Source organism: Ornithorhynchus anatinus, chromosome X5 (genome assembly GCF_004115215.2).
Source record: "Ornithorhynchus anatinus isolate Pmale09 chromosome X5, mOrnAna1.pri.v4, whole genome shotgun sequence".
Classification (NCBI taxonomy): Eukaryota; Metazoa; Chordata; class Mammalia; order Monotremata; family Ornithorhynchidae; genus Ornithorhynchus; species Ornithorhynchus anatinus.
Genome location: NC_041753.1, coordinates 40,973,616 through 40,990,241, shown reverse-complemented (window position 1 = coordinate 40,990,241; position 16,626 = coordinate 40,973,616). Strand labels below are relative to the sequence as shown.

General features: G+C 44.9%; 1 protein-coding gene across 1 annotated transcript in view; it reads right to left on the bottom strand.

The window, feature by feature from the left end:
- Nucleotides 1–395: 395 nt before the first annotated feature.
- PTGR1 (prostaglandin reductase 1) overlaps nucleotides 396–16,626 on the bottom strand; it is a 28,598-nt gene continuing 12,367 nt past the window's right edge. The window contains exons 7-9 of the mRNA XM_029055969.2: nucleotides 16,440–16,545; nucleotides 5,058–5,179; nucleotides 396–668 (exon numbers count right to left, since the gene is read on the bottom strand). Coding sequence (XP_028911802.1) covers nucleotides 558–668; nucleotides 5,058–5,179; nucleotides 16,440–16,545 — 339 coding nt within the window. The 3' untranslated portion in view covers nucleotides 396–557. The remainder of the gene's footprint in view (nucleotides 669–5,057; nucleotides 5,180–16,439; nucleotides 16,546–16,626) is intronic.

Genomic DNA, 16,626 nt, shown 5'->3' with positions numbered 1-16,626 from the left:
TGAAATGGGGGTTAAGAGTGTTATCCCCATCTGGGACAGGGACTGTATCCAACCCAAGTTGCTTGTATCCACTCCAGGGCTTAGTACAATGCCTGGTACATACTAATCACTCAAATTATCATCATTATTATTATTATTATTATTTTGGGTAACAACATCAAGATCCAGCAACTTCAGGAAGTGCAGAATCCTTAGGTCCAAAGGTGAGAGATAGATGAGTGCTAGTCACGAATTTCAGATTCATATATGTCTGCCTGTGGCCTGAAGGAAATCCCCATATACTGGGACTTGGAGAGATCTGAAGTTTGATTGCTCAGTAATTATGCATCGCAATTAATGAACAAACATTTCTTGTTCTGAAGTCTGAACCATTTATACACAATATGTCTGACCACTTTTTCAGACTATACACTACTTTATTTTTATTCTCTTTTGGGGAATTAAGGCTATTTGTCTTGCAAAGCAAGTAAGTATTTGAGAGACCTTTGGGTAACGCGTGTTTAAACAGGTGTTAAAATCCCATACTTTGAACTCTAAATGACATAATCTTGCATTCTTCAAACTTTCACAATTGCTTTTCCAAGATTGTCTCCTCTTAGCATTCCGATGAATGCTGTGGGCATGTTTTCAAATCCTTCGGTGATGTGTTCCTGGTATTGGATTTTGCCCTGTTTGGGTTTTTTAAAAAAAGGACAGTTTCACTTAAGGATTTCAAATACCCATCTTGATTGTTGTTATGAGCATGAACACTTATTCATATAATGACCCTAGTTTTCCCTCCCACTTTAATTTTTATGATTTATCCCATTCAGGAACTTTATGGTGAGGCTGTAAGGATTTACCCCTGGTTATTTAGCCATAAAGAGAAACAGCACACACAACTGGTATTGGTTTCCCTCCATTGATCCAGAAAGATGGCTAAAAGGAGTGGACATTTTATCTCACAGGGTATAGAGTGAGACTCTAATGGAGGCTTAAAAAGTCCACCAATCAGATATGTGTCCACAGCACTCACACCACATTTTTAGCCAGAGACCTGTGTAAGGCTTGGTATCTCTACAATACTTTTTTGTAATTCCACTTTAAATGATAACCTTTCCTATGCCCTTCCAATGGACAGAGTGCAGGTCTGGGAGTCGGAGGACCTGGATTCTAGTCCCGGCTCTGCCACTTGCCTGCTGGGTGACTTTGGGCAAGTCACTTCACTTTTTTGTGCCTCAGTTTCCTCATCTGTAAAATGGGGATTCAATTTTACAGGGGTTCTCCCTCCCCTTCAGACTGTGAGCTCCTCCCAGCGTGATTATCTTAGATCTACCCCCAGATCTTGCTTAACAAATACCACTTCAATTGATGTGTAAATTAATGCCCTTGGTAGTCTGACCCTCGGTGCTCTTAACCCTTTTATAATACTGCTTCCTCATAGCTTGTTTAAGATAACCTCACGTTTGTCTACTGTTAGTCATCATTAAGGGGCTGTGCTCTCTTCCTATAGGATGTGACAAAATGAGGTGCCGAGGCCCACTATCCTGCATTTTTTTTTCCTTTAGTCCATGGTGAAGCATCTAGTTTACTAAGTTTGGGTCAATCAATCAATGAATCCTACTCGTTGATCACCTGCTGTTTGCAAAGCACAGTACCAAAGCTTCAGAGAGCAGAAGAGAATTAGTGGTCATGATTCTTGCCCTGGAGATGCTTTCATTCTAGTAGGGGAGACAGGCATTGAAATAATTAGGTTAAAAAGGAGGAAAGTGGATATGTAGGTGGGGGAATTCTTAAGTACTAGGGTATAGTACAAAAGTGATCAAAGTGGCTGTGAGTATCTCAGTATGCGGTTGGTACTGAAGTGCTGAAGTTGTAATTGAGGGAGTGAAACCAGGGGAGAGGAGAAATTAATCTGATGTGGGGGGAGGGAATGACCTCCTGGAGATGTAATTTCAGAAGAGCTTTGCAGATAGGGAGAACAGTGGTCTGTCAGATATGAAGAGGGATAAAGTTCCCAGCAGGAGGAAGGACATGCTAGACTGTGAGCCCCTTGTTGGGTAGGGAACGTCTATTTGTTGCCCAATTGTACTTTCCAAGTGCTTAGTACCATGCTCTGCACATAGTAAGCGCTCAGTAAATACGATTGAATGAATGAAGAGGTTGGTGTGGGGAGAATTGAGAAAGAGGCATAAGTGAATAGGAGAGCTTGAGAGGAATGAGGAGTGTGGGTTGGGGTTTGTGGGAAAAGAAAGTGTTTAAGTAGGTGGGAGAAACAGTGCATTCCTGTAAGGAGAAAGTTGTTAATCATCTACTACTTTTTCCCTTTAATTCTACTGGCATTAACATACTTAGTAACATTGTACTCTTCCAGGCACATTACAGTACAGTGCCTGACACAGGGTAAGCGCTCAGTAAATACCATGAATGATTTGAGTTTGCAGGAGTAGGGGATATTTTAAACCAGGTGTCTTTTCTAGAAAACATAATAAATGCGATTCCAAACTGGGTAAGGAAGGTCAGTAGAATTCATAAATAATTTGGTTCTTAGAATGTACAATAACAGTAATAATGCTGCAACTGAAAATTACTTGGAAAACTAAAAACTGGGGGTTCCATGAATGCTAAATTAAAGCAATAATAAATGGAGACAATCAAAGCAACTAGCAGTAGGGAAATCTTAATGTTGCATTTTCTTATGAAATTTTGTGACTGAAAACACAAAATGAGATGTAGACACTCAGCTTTAAATCTGACAGTACTAGTGTTTTATTAACACTGGGGTCTTGTCTCAAGCCCATGCTTTTTATCTTGCTTTTATTTGGGGTGTTTGTCATTAACCCTCTGGGCTATGTAAAACTGGGTTCAGAGTCTTCCTTAGAATACATCCTCAGCTTAAAGCAAGACCTACCTTTATTAGGGGGTTTTTGTTGAAAACTGGATGTAGCTATAAAGGCCCATAAGTATTGTGAACAGTGGTCCAGTGAGCTACCGGGCATATGAGACATCAGATGCTGAATAATATAGCAGCAAGATATTTGCACCGAGTTTGGGTCAGTCCAGGACGGACAATTTGGTCAACTTTGGAACTGCTCAAAAGAAGCTTCCTCTCAAGGTTCACTCATACCAAGATCAAAACAAGTTTTCTTTCAACAAAAGTGTTCCCACAGATTATCATCAAAAGGTAGAAGAATCAGAATTCTTGACATCACCAGAAGGGGACTTTCCTGTTCCTCTGCATACAATCATCAAAAGAAAGGAGGAACTTGCTCTTCATGCAGGACTCTTTGATGAACTGGGAACTAAGAGAGGGAGTTTGGGATTTCTTTAGCCCTGAAAGGCAAAGGCCTTTGCTGCAAGTAATAATTATGGTATTTGTTAAATGCTTACTATGTGTGAGGCACCATTCTAAGCCCTGGGGTGGATACAAGCAAATTGGGTTGGACACAGTCCCTGTCCCACATAGGGCTCACAGTCTTAATCCCCATTTTACAGATAAGGGAACTGAGGCACAGAGATATAAAATGACTTGCCCAAGGTCACACAGATGACAAGTGGCGGAGCCGGCATTAGAACCCATGACCTTGTGACTCCAATGCCCGTGCTCTACTCACTACGCCATGCTGCTTCAAAGGTGTGCCTCTACCAGATTATGTCGGGATGGGGCACCCTGGTTTGTGGGGCTAGAGAAGCAGCAAGGCCTAATGGATAAAGTGCGAGCCTGGGAGCCAGAGCACCTGGGTTCTAATCCCGCCTCTGGCATTTGTCTGCTGTGTAATCTTGGGCAAGTCACTTCTCTGATTCAGTTACCTCATCTGTAAAATGGGGATTCAATACATGTTCTCCCTCCTACTTAGTGAGCCCCATGTGGGACAAGGACTATATTTGACCTGATTAACATATATTTACCCCAGTGCTTAGATCAGTGCTTGACACATAGTAATCACTTGACAAATACCTTAAAAAAGGATCTGTTGTAAACCATGATCCTGCTTTGCACCCCCTTTTGTAAAGGCTACCGAGTGAGATAGTGCTCTTAATCGATGATGTTTATTGAGTGTTTCCTGTGTACAGAGCACTGTACTGTGCTTGGGAAAGGGTGTAATACAGTGGAGTTGGTAGAAATGTTCCTTTCCCACAAGGAGCGTACACTCTAGAGGGGGAGCTTACAGTCTACTGCCCAAATAAGTCAGTGGTGACAAGTACCTTATACTTTTACCATACTTGTTTTAGAAGTATGAGCCCTTGGGACAGCTTTCCCATGTGAAACCTTTGCTTATAAGTGTTTGTGACAGGTCCAATTTCTTTGACAAAGTCTGAGGGTTAATGAAGCCAAAATGAGCCTTATTCTTTGTGCCCAGTTTGTTGTAGTTTGTCCATATAAACTCTCCTCCCAAATGCCTAAAACTGCATTAAATATCCAAAGACAAATTTCTCAACTGCACAGAAATACTGTTTCAAAAAGAAAATAGTATCTCTGCCAAGTTAGAATCCCTACAGAGTTAGGTGCACTCCACTTAGAATGTCCATCATAGCTACTCCTCCCTCATTTGACTCCCCTGCCCATCATCCCCACCAACTATTCCAGATCTCTAACTCCCCTGAAGCTCCCTTTCTTGCCCCTGATGACTCCACCAACTACTTTATTGCCAATGTCAAAACCATCAGGGATGAGTTTCCCAAAGTTTCTTCCTCACCTTCCCAAATTCCTCTCTCCCTGACAATGACTCTCATCCTTCTCTGCAATCTCACAAAAGGAAATCTCCCACCTCCTTTCAAAAACCTACCTCTGCCAACTGTGCCTCTGACCTTATCTCTTCTCACCTGATAAAAACACTTGTGCCCACTCCTCATCCTCGACCCCCTTCTTCAACTGATCGTTCTGATGACTCCTTTCCCTCTGCCTTCAAACACGCCCACATCTCCCCTACCCTAAAAAAAGTCTTCTCTGGACCCCATTGCATTATCCACTTAGTGTGCCATTCCCCTTCCTCCCATTCTTGTCCAAACTCCTCGAGTGGAGCGTAAACACCACTTCCTCCACGTGGAGATAAGTTGAGATGCTACCGTGCTCTTACCTCCAAGACCCATTGCAGCAAGTTCTTCAACCCCTTCTGGCGAGTGGCCCCTTGCCAGCGTGAGGCAGTAAACCCTTCCATGCGAATCTCCTTATAAATGAGGTGAAATTGCACATAGGGTCCTATAAAAAAGCATACAGAATGTGACAAGAATTGTAACAAGAATTGTCATAATCATTGTGGTATTTGTTAAGAGCTTCCTGTGTGTCAACCACTGTACTACACACTGGAGTAGATGCAGTTCCTGTCCCACATGGGGCTCCTAGTCAAAGCAGAAGGGAGAACAGGCATTTAATCCCCATTTTACAGATGAGGAAACTGAGGCACAGACATCTTCCTTCTCTCTTTCTGCATGCCCACTCCTATCCTTGGAGACTTCAACATCCACATGGATGTACCCAGTGACTCCTCTGCTGCCTGCCTTCTATCACTCCTTGACTCCGCCAACCTCTTGTGTTCCTCCCTACCTCGCCCACTCACCAACTTGGTCACACCCTCTATCTCATCATCTCTTACCGCTGTACTATCTCCACCCTCACCAACTCTGAAATTCCTCTCTCTGACCATAACCTTCTCACCTGCCTCCTCTCTCACACTCCTCCTCCCTGCAAATCAGTATTACTCCCCCACAGAGACCTCCGCTGACTCGACCCCATCCACCTCTCTCAGCGCATCACAACCCACCTTGCCTCCCTATCCTCTCTACCCACTCTTGATGACCAGATTACTGCTCTCACCTCCACCCTGTCTACTCAACTCAACTTGCTCACTCCCCTTTCCCTTCGTCACTCTCGCGCCACTAACCCACAGCCTTGGATCACTGTCCGCCTCCTTCGCTCTTACACTCAAGCTGCTGAACGCTGCTGGCGAAAGTCTAAACACCAAGCCAACCTTGTTTATTTTAAATTTATCCTTTCCTGTCTTAACTCTGCCCTCTCCTCTGCCAGGCAAAACTATTTTTCTTCCCTTACTGACACTCATGCCCATCACCCCCGTCAACTGTTCCGGACATTTAACTCCCTCCTCAGGCCCCCTGTTCCTCCTCTTCCTCCAACCCTCACCCCCAACGATCTGGCCAGCTACTTCATTAGGAAAATTAACACCATCAAGTCTGAGCTCCCCAAAGTCACCCCTCCCCCTTCTCCATCCTCCCCCCACCCCGAACCTTCTCTACTTTCCCATCCTTCCCAGCAGTATCTTCAGAAGAGTTCTCTTCCCTCCTCTCAAGTGCCACCCCCTCCACCTGTGCTTCGAACCCCATTCCTTCTCATCTTCTAAAAACTCTCAACCCTTCCCTCCTCCCCTCCTTAATTTCCATCTTCAACCGCTCTCTCTCCAACAGCTTCTTCCCCTCTGCCTTCAAACATGTCCATGTCTCCCCAGTCCTGAAAAACCCTCTCTTGACCCCACTGCCCCTTCCAGTTATCACCCTATCTCCCTCCTACCTTTCCAAACTCCTAGAGCAAGTCGTCTACACTCGCTGCCTCAAATTCCTCAACTTCAACTCTCTCTTGGACCCCCTCCAATCTGGCTTCCGTCCCCTCCACTCCACCAAAACTGCTCTTTCAAAGGTCACCAATGACCTCCTTTTTGCCAAATCCAATGGCTCCTACTCTATCCTAATCCTCCTCAATCTCTCAGCTGCCTTTGACCATCCCCTTCTCCTCAACACGTTATCCAACCTTGGCTTCACAGATTCCGTCCTCTCCTGATTCTCCTCTTATCTCTCTGGCTGTTCATTCTCGGTCTCCTTTGTGGGCTCCTCCTCCCTCTCCCATTCCCTAACTGTAGGGGTTCCTCAAATGTCAGTTCTTGGTCCCCTCTTCTCCATCTATACTCACTCCCTTGGTGAACTCATTTGCTCCCACGGCTTCAACTATCATCTCTACACAGATGACACCCAAATCTACATCTTCTCCCCATTCTCTCTCCCTCCTGCCTTCAGGACATCTCCACCTGGATGTCTGCCCACCACCTAAAACTCAACATGTCCAAGACTGAGCTCCTTATCTTCCCTCTCAAACCCTGTCCTCTCCCTGACTTTGCCATCACTGTGGACGGCACTACCATCCTTCCCTTCTCACAAGCCCACAATCTTGGTGTCATCCTTGACTCTGCTCATTCACTCCACACATCCAATCCATCACCAAAACCTGTGAAGGTCTCACCTTCACAATATCGCCAAGATCCGCTCTTTCCTCTTCATCCAAACTGCTACCTTCCTGGTACAACCCCTCATCAAATCCAGACTGGATTACTGCATCAGCCTCCTTTCTGATCTCCCATCCTCCTGTCTCTCCCCACTTCAGTCTATACTTCACTCTGCTGCCCGGATTATCCTTCTACAGAAACGCTCTGGGCATGTCACTCCCCTCCTCAAAAATCTCCAATGGTTGCCTTTCAACCTTTGCATGAAGCAAAAACTCACTATTGGCTTCAAAGCTCTCCATCACCTTGCCTCCTCCTATCTCACCTCCCTTCTCTCCATCTACAGCCCAACTTGCACACTCCGCTCCTCTGCCGCCAACCTCACTGTGCCTCTTTCTCACTTGCCCTGCCCAAGTCCTACTTCTGGCCTGGAATGCCCCCCCTCCTCCCATCCGCCAAACTAACTCTCTTCCTCTCTTCAAAGCCCTACTGAGAGCTCACCTCCTCAAGGAAGCCTTCCCAGACTGAGCCCCCTTTTTCCTCTGCCCCTCCCCTCCCCATCACCCCTACTCCCTCCCTCTGCTCTACCCCTTTCCTCTCCCCACAGCACTTGTGTATATTTGTACATATTTATTACTCTATTTTATTAACGATGTGTGTATAATCTATAATTCTATTTATTTTGATGGTATTGATGCCTGTCTATGTGTTTTGTTGTCTGTCTCCCCCTTCTAGACTGTGAGCCCACTGTTGGGTAGGGATGGTCACTATATGTTGCCGAATTGTACTTTCCAAGTGCCTAGTAAAGTGCTCTGCACAGAGTAAGCGCTCAATAAATACAATTGAATTAAGGAATGAATGAAAGTTAAGTGCCTTGCCCAAGATCACACAGCAGGCAAGTGGCAGAGCTAGGATTAGAACCCAGGTCTTCTGACTCCTAGGCCCGGCCTCTATCCACTAGGCAACACTGCTTGCCATGTATGGTGGTGAAGCAGCATGCCATAGTGGATAGAGCATGGGCCTTGGAGTCAGAAGGCCTTAGGTTGGAATCCCCGCTCCACCACTTGCCTGCTGTGTGACCTTGTGCAAGTCACTTCATTTCTCTGTGTCTCAGTTCCCTCATCTGCAAATTGGGTTTCAATGCCGGTACACCCTCCAACTTAGAATGTGAGACCCATGTGGGGTCTGATGATCTTGTATCTACCCCAGCACTTAGTTCAGTGCTTGGCACAGAGTAAGCATTTAACAAATATTACAATTATTATTACCACTTGTAAGAAAGGAACAGAGATAAGAAAAACATCTGCATTCCGATAAATTTAAGCAGGACTGACCTAAAACCAAGAAAGAAAGGAAAATTGTAGCCCTGATGCCAGATTAAGCACAACAGAAGCATCACACATAGATTAAGATGCATAAAAATAGACACTGTTTTAACTGTTGCTATTTATATTGCTATTCATAGTGCCTGATTCGTGGGACAGCACACAATCCCCGAGCTGAAAGAGACCCAAAGGACTCCCTGCCCAGCAATCATCCTAGCACTCGGATTCAATAGATAGTTGTCACAGATGGTTGCAGTAAGGTTTACTTGCCAGCTAGTGGGCTTCATGGTTAGTAAAGAAGCAGGCTTATCAGGTTCATGGACCCCTCCAATAGACAAACAGCAGCAAGCAGAGGAGGGAAGCAAGAGGCAGGAGCCAAGAGCCCTGCTGGGGAAGCAGCATGGCCTAGTGAATAGAGCACAGGCTTGGGAGTCAGAAGGACCTGGGTTCTAATCCTGGCTCCACCACTTCTCTGCTGTGTGACCTTGGGCAAGTCACTTCACTTCTATGTGCCTGTTACCTTATCTGTAAAATGGGGATTAAGATTCAGCCCCATGTGGGACTGGGATTGTGTCCAGCCTGATTACCTAGTATCTACCCCAGCGCTTAGCTAAGTGCTTGGCACACAATAAGCAGTTAACAAATGGCATTAAAAAAAAAAGAGCCCTAATCAGTGCAATTCAGATACACAGACACACACACACACACACTCACATGTGCACATCCTCATACCATGCTCAGCATCACATTCAGTGTCCCAAACATGGCCCCTTTTGACTTAGGGAGCTCCCTGCTGGCTGACTAGTCTTGAGCCCCCACGCCAGCACCCTCCATTCAGCTCTCATTGTCCCCACCCAGGGCAGATATCTTGGGCCTTACTCGTGAGAGCCATTCACGCCCACTGGATTCACCTTCTTATGGCTTCAGGCATTCTTCCCCATCATGCCTTTGGGGACTCTCCATTTTCTAGGGGTTGACAGTGGCTGGGCTAGTTGCATTGTGTTGTTGAAACTTCTTGACAGCCAGGAACAAAGGAGAGTGTGTTCCCTTAACATGCACACAGAGGCATTCAAACATCCATCCATTCTCCATGGGTTCAGTCTACAGGACTTCAAGAGGTCATCTAGTCAAAAATCTGAATATATCTATAATTATGGTATTGGTTAAGCTCTTACCATTTGTCAAACACTTTCCTAAACCCTGGGGTTGAGAGAATATAAGCAGATTGGAATCAGTCTGTCCCACACAGAGCTTACAGTCCAGTGTGGTCTTATTCATTCATTCAATAGTATTTATTGAGCGCTTACTATGTGCAGAGCACTGTACTAAGCGCTTGGAATGAACAAGTCGGCAACAGATAGAGACAGTCCCTGCCCTTTGACGGGCTTACAGTCTAATCGGGGGAGACAGACAGACAAGAACAATGGCAATAAATAGAGTCAAGGGGAAGAACATCTCATAAAAACAATGGCAACTAAATAGAATCAAGGCGATGTACATTTCATTAACAAAATAAATAGGGTAATGAAAATATATACAGTTGAGCAGACGAGTACAGTGCTGAGGGGATGGGAAGGGAGAGGGGGAGGGGCAGAGGGAAATGGTGGGAAAAGAGGGTTAAGCTGCAGAGAGGTGAAGGGGGGGTGGTAGAGGGAGTAGAGGGAGAAGGGCAGCTCAGTCTGGGAAGGCCTCTTGGAGGAGGTGAGTGTTAAATAGGGTTTTGAAGAGGGGAAGAGAATTAGTTTGGCGGAGGTGAGGAGGGAGGGCGTTCCAGGACCGCGGGAGGACGTGGCCCAGGGGTCAATAGTATTTTTTTTTTTATTGAGCGCTTACTATGTGCAGAGCACTGTACTAAGCGCTTGGGATGAACAAGTCGGCAACAGATAGAGACAGTCGGGATAGGCGAGACCGAGCGACAGTGAGGAGGTGGGCGGCAGAGGAGCGGAGCGTGCGGGGTGGGCGGTAGAAAGAGAGAAGGGAGGAGAGGTAGGAAGGGCAAGGTGATGTAGAGCCTTGAAGCCTAGAGTGAGGAGTTTCTGCTTGGAGCGGAGGTTGATAGGCAACCACTGGAGGTGTTTAAGAAGGGGAGTGACATGCCCAGATCGTTTCTGCAGGAAGATGAGCCGGGCAACGGAGTGAAGAATAGACTGGAGCAGGGCGAGAGAGGAGGAAGGGAGATCAGAGAGAAGGCTGACACAGTAGTCTAGCCAGGATATGACGAGAGCCTGTAGCAGTAAGGTAGCCGTTTGGGTGGAGAGGAAAGGGCGGATCTTGGCGATACTGTAAAGGTGAAACCGGCAGGTCTCGGTAACGGATAGGATGTGTGGGGTGAACGAGAGAGACGAGTCAAGGATGACACCGAGATTGCGGGCCTGAGAGACGGGAAGGATGGTCGTGCCATCCACGGTGATAGGGAAGTCTGGGAGAGGACCGAGCTTGGGAGGGAAGATGAGGAGCTCAGTCTTGCTCATGTTGAGTTTTAGGTGGCGGGCCGACATCCAGGTGGAGACATCCTGGAGGCAGGAGGAGATACGAGCCTGAAGGGAGGGGGAGAGGACAGGGGCGGAGATGTAGATCTGTGTGTCATCTGCGTAGAGATGGTAGTTAAAGCCGTGAGAGTGAATGAGTTCACCAAGTGAACTTACAGTGTGGCCTACTGGAAAGAGCTTAGGGCCTGGAAGTCAGAGGACCTGGTTTTAATCCTGGTTCTGCCATGTGCCTGTGTGTGACCCTGGGCAAGTCACTTCATTTCTCTGTGCCTCAGTTTCCTCATCTGTAAAATGGATATTAAATACCTGTTCTCCCTCCTTAGACTGTGAGCCCTGTGTGGGACAGGGACTGAGTCTGTTCTGATTATCTTGTATCTTCCCCAGCAGTGCTTGACACATAGTAAGCTATTATGAAATACCCAGTTACTATTATTAGGGAGGAAGAATGGGTATTTTATCCCCATTTTACAGGTTAAATAAATGGTGCAAAAGGAAGTTAAGTGACTTGCCTAAGGTCACACAGCAGGCAAGTGGTGAAGATGAGATTAGAATTCAAGTCTTCTTAACTCCCAAGCCCTTGCTTTTTCCACTAGGCCATGCTCCTCACTTTGTACATATTTTTAAACTCTACTGTTTCCCCCTACTTGTAATTTATTTTAGTATCTGCCCTCCGACCCCCCACTAGAGTGTAAGTTTTATGAAAGTAGGCAACATATCTGCTAACAATGTACTCTACCAAGTGCTTAGTACTGTGCTCTTCAATCAATCAATATATTGCTTACTGTGTGCAGAGCATTATATTAGGCACTTAATATAGTTCTACATTTGTTCTATTGTACTCTCCCAAGCACTTAGTACAGTGTTCTCAGAATAAGTAATAAATACTTTTGAGTGAATGAATTGCAAGGTTTTCCACCCCATTCAAAAAAAAAACCCAGAGAAGGCACTTCCACAGTTTCTCCAGTATGCAATTACCACCCTTCTTATATCTATCCCAAATTTCTCTGCCTGCAGTTAAAGCAAATTGTCTTTCGCTCTCTCCTCAGTGGGAGAAGGGAAAACTCAGTAGGTGCTAAGCTCCCGCAGCTGCCAATGTCAGGGCTGTCCATGATGGAACTTGTCATCACTTTGAGGGAAATATCTTTATTGATTAGGAATTGCAGCTCCGCAGCATGAATCCTGCCTGAACTGCCACAAATTGGATTTCTGTACTGGAGGAAAACACTCGGGTACTACCCATCACTTGTGGTCAAGTCCTGGTGAGGGCCTGTGAGGGCCTTGGGGAAATGCACAATATTCTAGTCACCCTATATTTGGGGGACATATTTCAGAAAGAGGCACAAACTAGGGTCTGAGAACTGCTCACATTGGCTGCAAAGGGGTATTTTCTACCTCTGCTGAGGAAAGAGTGAAAGAAAGCAAGCTGCCTCTGAGATTTTAAGTTTGAACTATAGAAGGATTTTCTGAATGAGTAATCATAAACATTGAATTGGGTTATCCAGTGAGGCTGAGGAATCATATTTTCTTGAAGCTTTTATAAAAGGAGATAGCAAGCCATTAATCAATCAATCGTATTCATCGAGCCACCTTCTTAAAGAGCACTATATTAAGAGCTTGGAAGAGGGCAATAGAACTAATATATATGATCCCTACCCTAAGGAGCTTACAATATAGTCTAGGGGAGATGGACACTAAAATACAGAATGGATAGGAAGAAGTAATAGAGTAATAGAGTGATACATATAAGTGCATCTGGGAGTATGAATACCCAAGTGACTGAGTGACATGGAAATGCTCAAGTGGCAGTTGGGGGAGGTGAGAGATTAATCAGAGAAGGCATCCTGGAAGAGATGGGATTTCAGAAGGGGTTTGAAGATGAGGAAAGCAGCAATCTGCCACATGTGGCAGTGGAGGAGGAGGAAGTTGCACCAGGGGGACGTGAGCAAGATGTCGACAGCAAAAGAGATCAGAACGAAGAGCAATAAGTTGGTTTGAGAGGAATGAAGTGTGCATGCTGGGTGTACTGGGAGAAGATAGAGGAGAAGTAGTAGGGAGAGAGCTGATTCAGTATTTTGGGTCTGGGGTGGTTTAGGTGTACACCTGCATGAATACAGGGGAATGGACAAATGGACTAGACCCCTCAAGGGCTTTTCTAGCCTTATGATCAAGGGAATGTGAGCTAAGTTACTGCAGTTATGTGGGTGGATTATGTAGTTCTGTCGCAGGGAAACCTAAATTGCTGAGGCAGATGGCTCAGTACTGCAGAACCAAGTTTGCTGTATCCAAAGCACTTGGGCTGCAAACAATCAAATTGTGAGAACTTCCAGGGAGGGTCTGTTTAGATTGCAGGCAGCTATTCTCTAATGAAACTGCTGCTTTTGACTCAGAAGCAAGCAGTACATATAAAAATATACTCAAGAAATAAACAACCATTTAGTTGCTTATTAAGATATGCATCTATAAAAAACCTGTACTAGTAGGATTTGCCATCTCCAAAAGATGGCAGAGGTTCATTTTTTTTTTCCTTAATGGTATTTGGTAAACACTTACTATGTGCCAGGCACTGTACTAAGTGCTGGGATAGATGCAAGTTAATCAGGTTGGACACAAAGTCCCTGTCCCACATAGGGCTCACAGTCTTAGTCCTCTTTTTATAGATGAGGTAACTGAGGCACAGAGAAGTCGTGACTTGTCTAAACTTACAAGCAGACAAGGGGTGGAGGTGGGATTAGAACCCAGATCGTATGACTCCCAGGCCTGTGCTCTTTCCACTAGGCCACACTGCTTCTCATGTACAGTACTTTTTCTGATAAGTTAGTGTATAAGGAGACCACCAAGAGCTCAGTCTGCTAGACTGGGTGGTGGTGGTGCTAGTTGTAGTGGTTAAGGGGCCAAATCCCTTGAACCAACTAACACTTAGTGGATACAGTCTCACTACTGGCAGCATCATCTCCGAACCCAAGCCTAGTGAGTCAGAGGACCTGTGTTCTAATGATAATAATACTATCTGTTAAGTGGAAAGAGCACGGGCTTTGGAGTCAGGGCTCCTGAGTTCGAATCCCAGCTCTGCCACTTGTCGGCTGTGTGACTGTGGGCAAGTCACTTAACTTCTCTGTGCCTCAGTTCCCTCATCTGTAAAATGGGGATTAAGACTGTGAGCCCCACGTGGGACAACCTGATTCCCCTATGTCTACCCCAGTGCTTAGAACAGTGCTCGGCACATAGTGAGCGCTTAACAAATACCAACATTATTATTAAGTGCTTTGTGGCAAGCACTGTACTAAGCAAATTGGGTTAGACAAAGGCCCTGTCCCCAGAGGCCTCACAATCTTAATCCCCGTTTCACAGATGAGGTAACTGAGGAAGAGAGAAGTAAAGGGACTTGCCCAAGGCCACACAGCAGACAAGTGGCAGAGCCGGGATTAGAACCCATGACCTTCTGAGTCCCAGGTCCGGGTTCTATCCACTACCAGCTCTGTCACTTGCTTGATGTGACCTCATCTGTAAAATAGGGAATCAACATCTCTTCTCCCTCCTACCAAGCCATGTGTGGGACAGGGGCTCCGTCTGATCCGATGATCTTGTACTTATCACATCACTTAGTGCAGTGCTCTGCACATAATAAATGCTTAATAAATACCACAAATATTATTACTTAGGGGTGAATGTGCATTTTTCTTGATTCAACAATGGCTTTGTTATTATGAAGCACTGCCGTTCTGACAGTGTTCTGACATTTTAGGTACTTGCCTATTCAATCCTGGTTGGTTTAATCTATGATAAAGATAGTGCTGAAAATGAACAGAGGTGAGAAGAAACACTATTGTTCTTGCGACACATGGGCCTAGAGGTTGGTTGCTATCCCAGAAATAGGGTTGAAGAATGAGAATCCTTTACCAAGGGTCTATTGGCCATATCAGCTAATTAGAGATTTTAAATAGATTGGGATGCCTATATAGAACAGGGACCGTGTCTGAGCTCATAATCTTGTATTTACCCCAGTGTTTAGCTCATAGGGCTTATTCATAAATGTCATAGTAATAATAATAAAGACTTCTAATAAGAGAGTTTCCAATCTGCTACAAATTTTGCTTGCCACTTGGGTAAAGCTTCTTAATTTTATGGAATAATAATAATGATGGCATTTGTTAAGCGCTATGTGCCAAACACTGTTCTAAGCGCTGGGGGAGATACAGGGTAATCAGGTTGTTCCACATGGGGCTCACAGTCCTAATCCCCATTTTACAGATGAGGTCACTGAGACACAGAGAAGTTAAATGACTTTCATTCAATAGTATTTATTGGGAGCTATGTGCAGAGCACTGTACTAAGCACTTGGAATGTAGGAGAAGACTTGCCCAAAGTCCCACAGCTGACAAGTGCCAGAGCTGGGATTAGAACCCACGATCTCTGACTCCCAAGCCCGTGCTCTTTCCACTGAGCCATGCTGCTTCTCTGAATGGAAGAAAAACATTAATTCCCTGAGTTCATTCAAAATGGTCATTTCTCTTTTTTATGTGCAAGATAATAATAAAAATACCAATATAATAATGGTATTTATTGAGTGCTTACTTTGTGCCATAGCATTGTGCTAAGTGCAGTAGTCAAATTTGATAAGAAAAAGAGATTAGTGGATTCAGGTTCAACTGCCCACCGAGAAATTAACTTTCCTTGAAAATAAGGTTTTTAACTATATGATAGTAATTTGTCAAGTGGCATGCTTATCATTTATATAGAATCTCTACTACCTGGGTGTTTGTGCACCTTTTAAAGGGAAGATTTGCAGCAATTAGTAGGAGTTTTAATGCTGATATTGGACATACTAGGTAGGGATAGTGCTTCAGTATAATCATTTGGAGCCTAGAACATCTGGGGAAGTTTAACGGGCCTTGAGTCAAGTTTTCTCTACCACATTTAGCACATTGTGGACACAAAATATTAATCACCATGCTTTGGGTATTACTGCTAGCTAAAGCTTTGTGTGGAGGCCCGGGTAGAATCGAGAGAGTACTGTACTAAATGCATGTGGAAGTACAATACAAAGAAGTGATGCATTTCCTGCCCTCGTGGAGTTTAAAAATCATCCATTATTCCCAGTGGGTGACTCCATCAGTGAACAGATTAACATCTATGGTCATTTTTAATGGCTACCCAATAAGGTTCTCCTCAAGTTGGATGTGAAGCTGCCTACCAGAAGGGAAAGTATGTGGGTATTGAGGAGGGGAAGTGAAGGTGGCGTCTCACAACTCTGTTCCGAGGGCCTGCCGTTAGCCCCTCCTGAGGCCAAAGAAGACACTCAAGCAGTTTGATAAGTACTGCGAGTCACAGGATGCCTACAATCCCCTGCATATTCAATCTTCAGTCTAGTGAATGTGCATGTGCATAAGTAGACCTCTCCAGGCTCCCACACCATATGTTACCTTGTTGAGGAACTTTATCGTTGTAAAGAGAGATAGCCCCACACACAGCAATCCTCCCATATTTCTTCATCTGAGTGATAACAACGTTGGAAAACTCTCCACCTACCTAAAACCGTCAGAAACAAAAAACCAAGCTTAGAAAATCCATAGAAAAATAAATGTTGAGTATTTCACACACAGTATATCT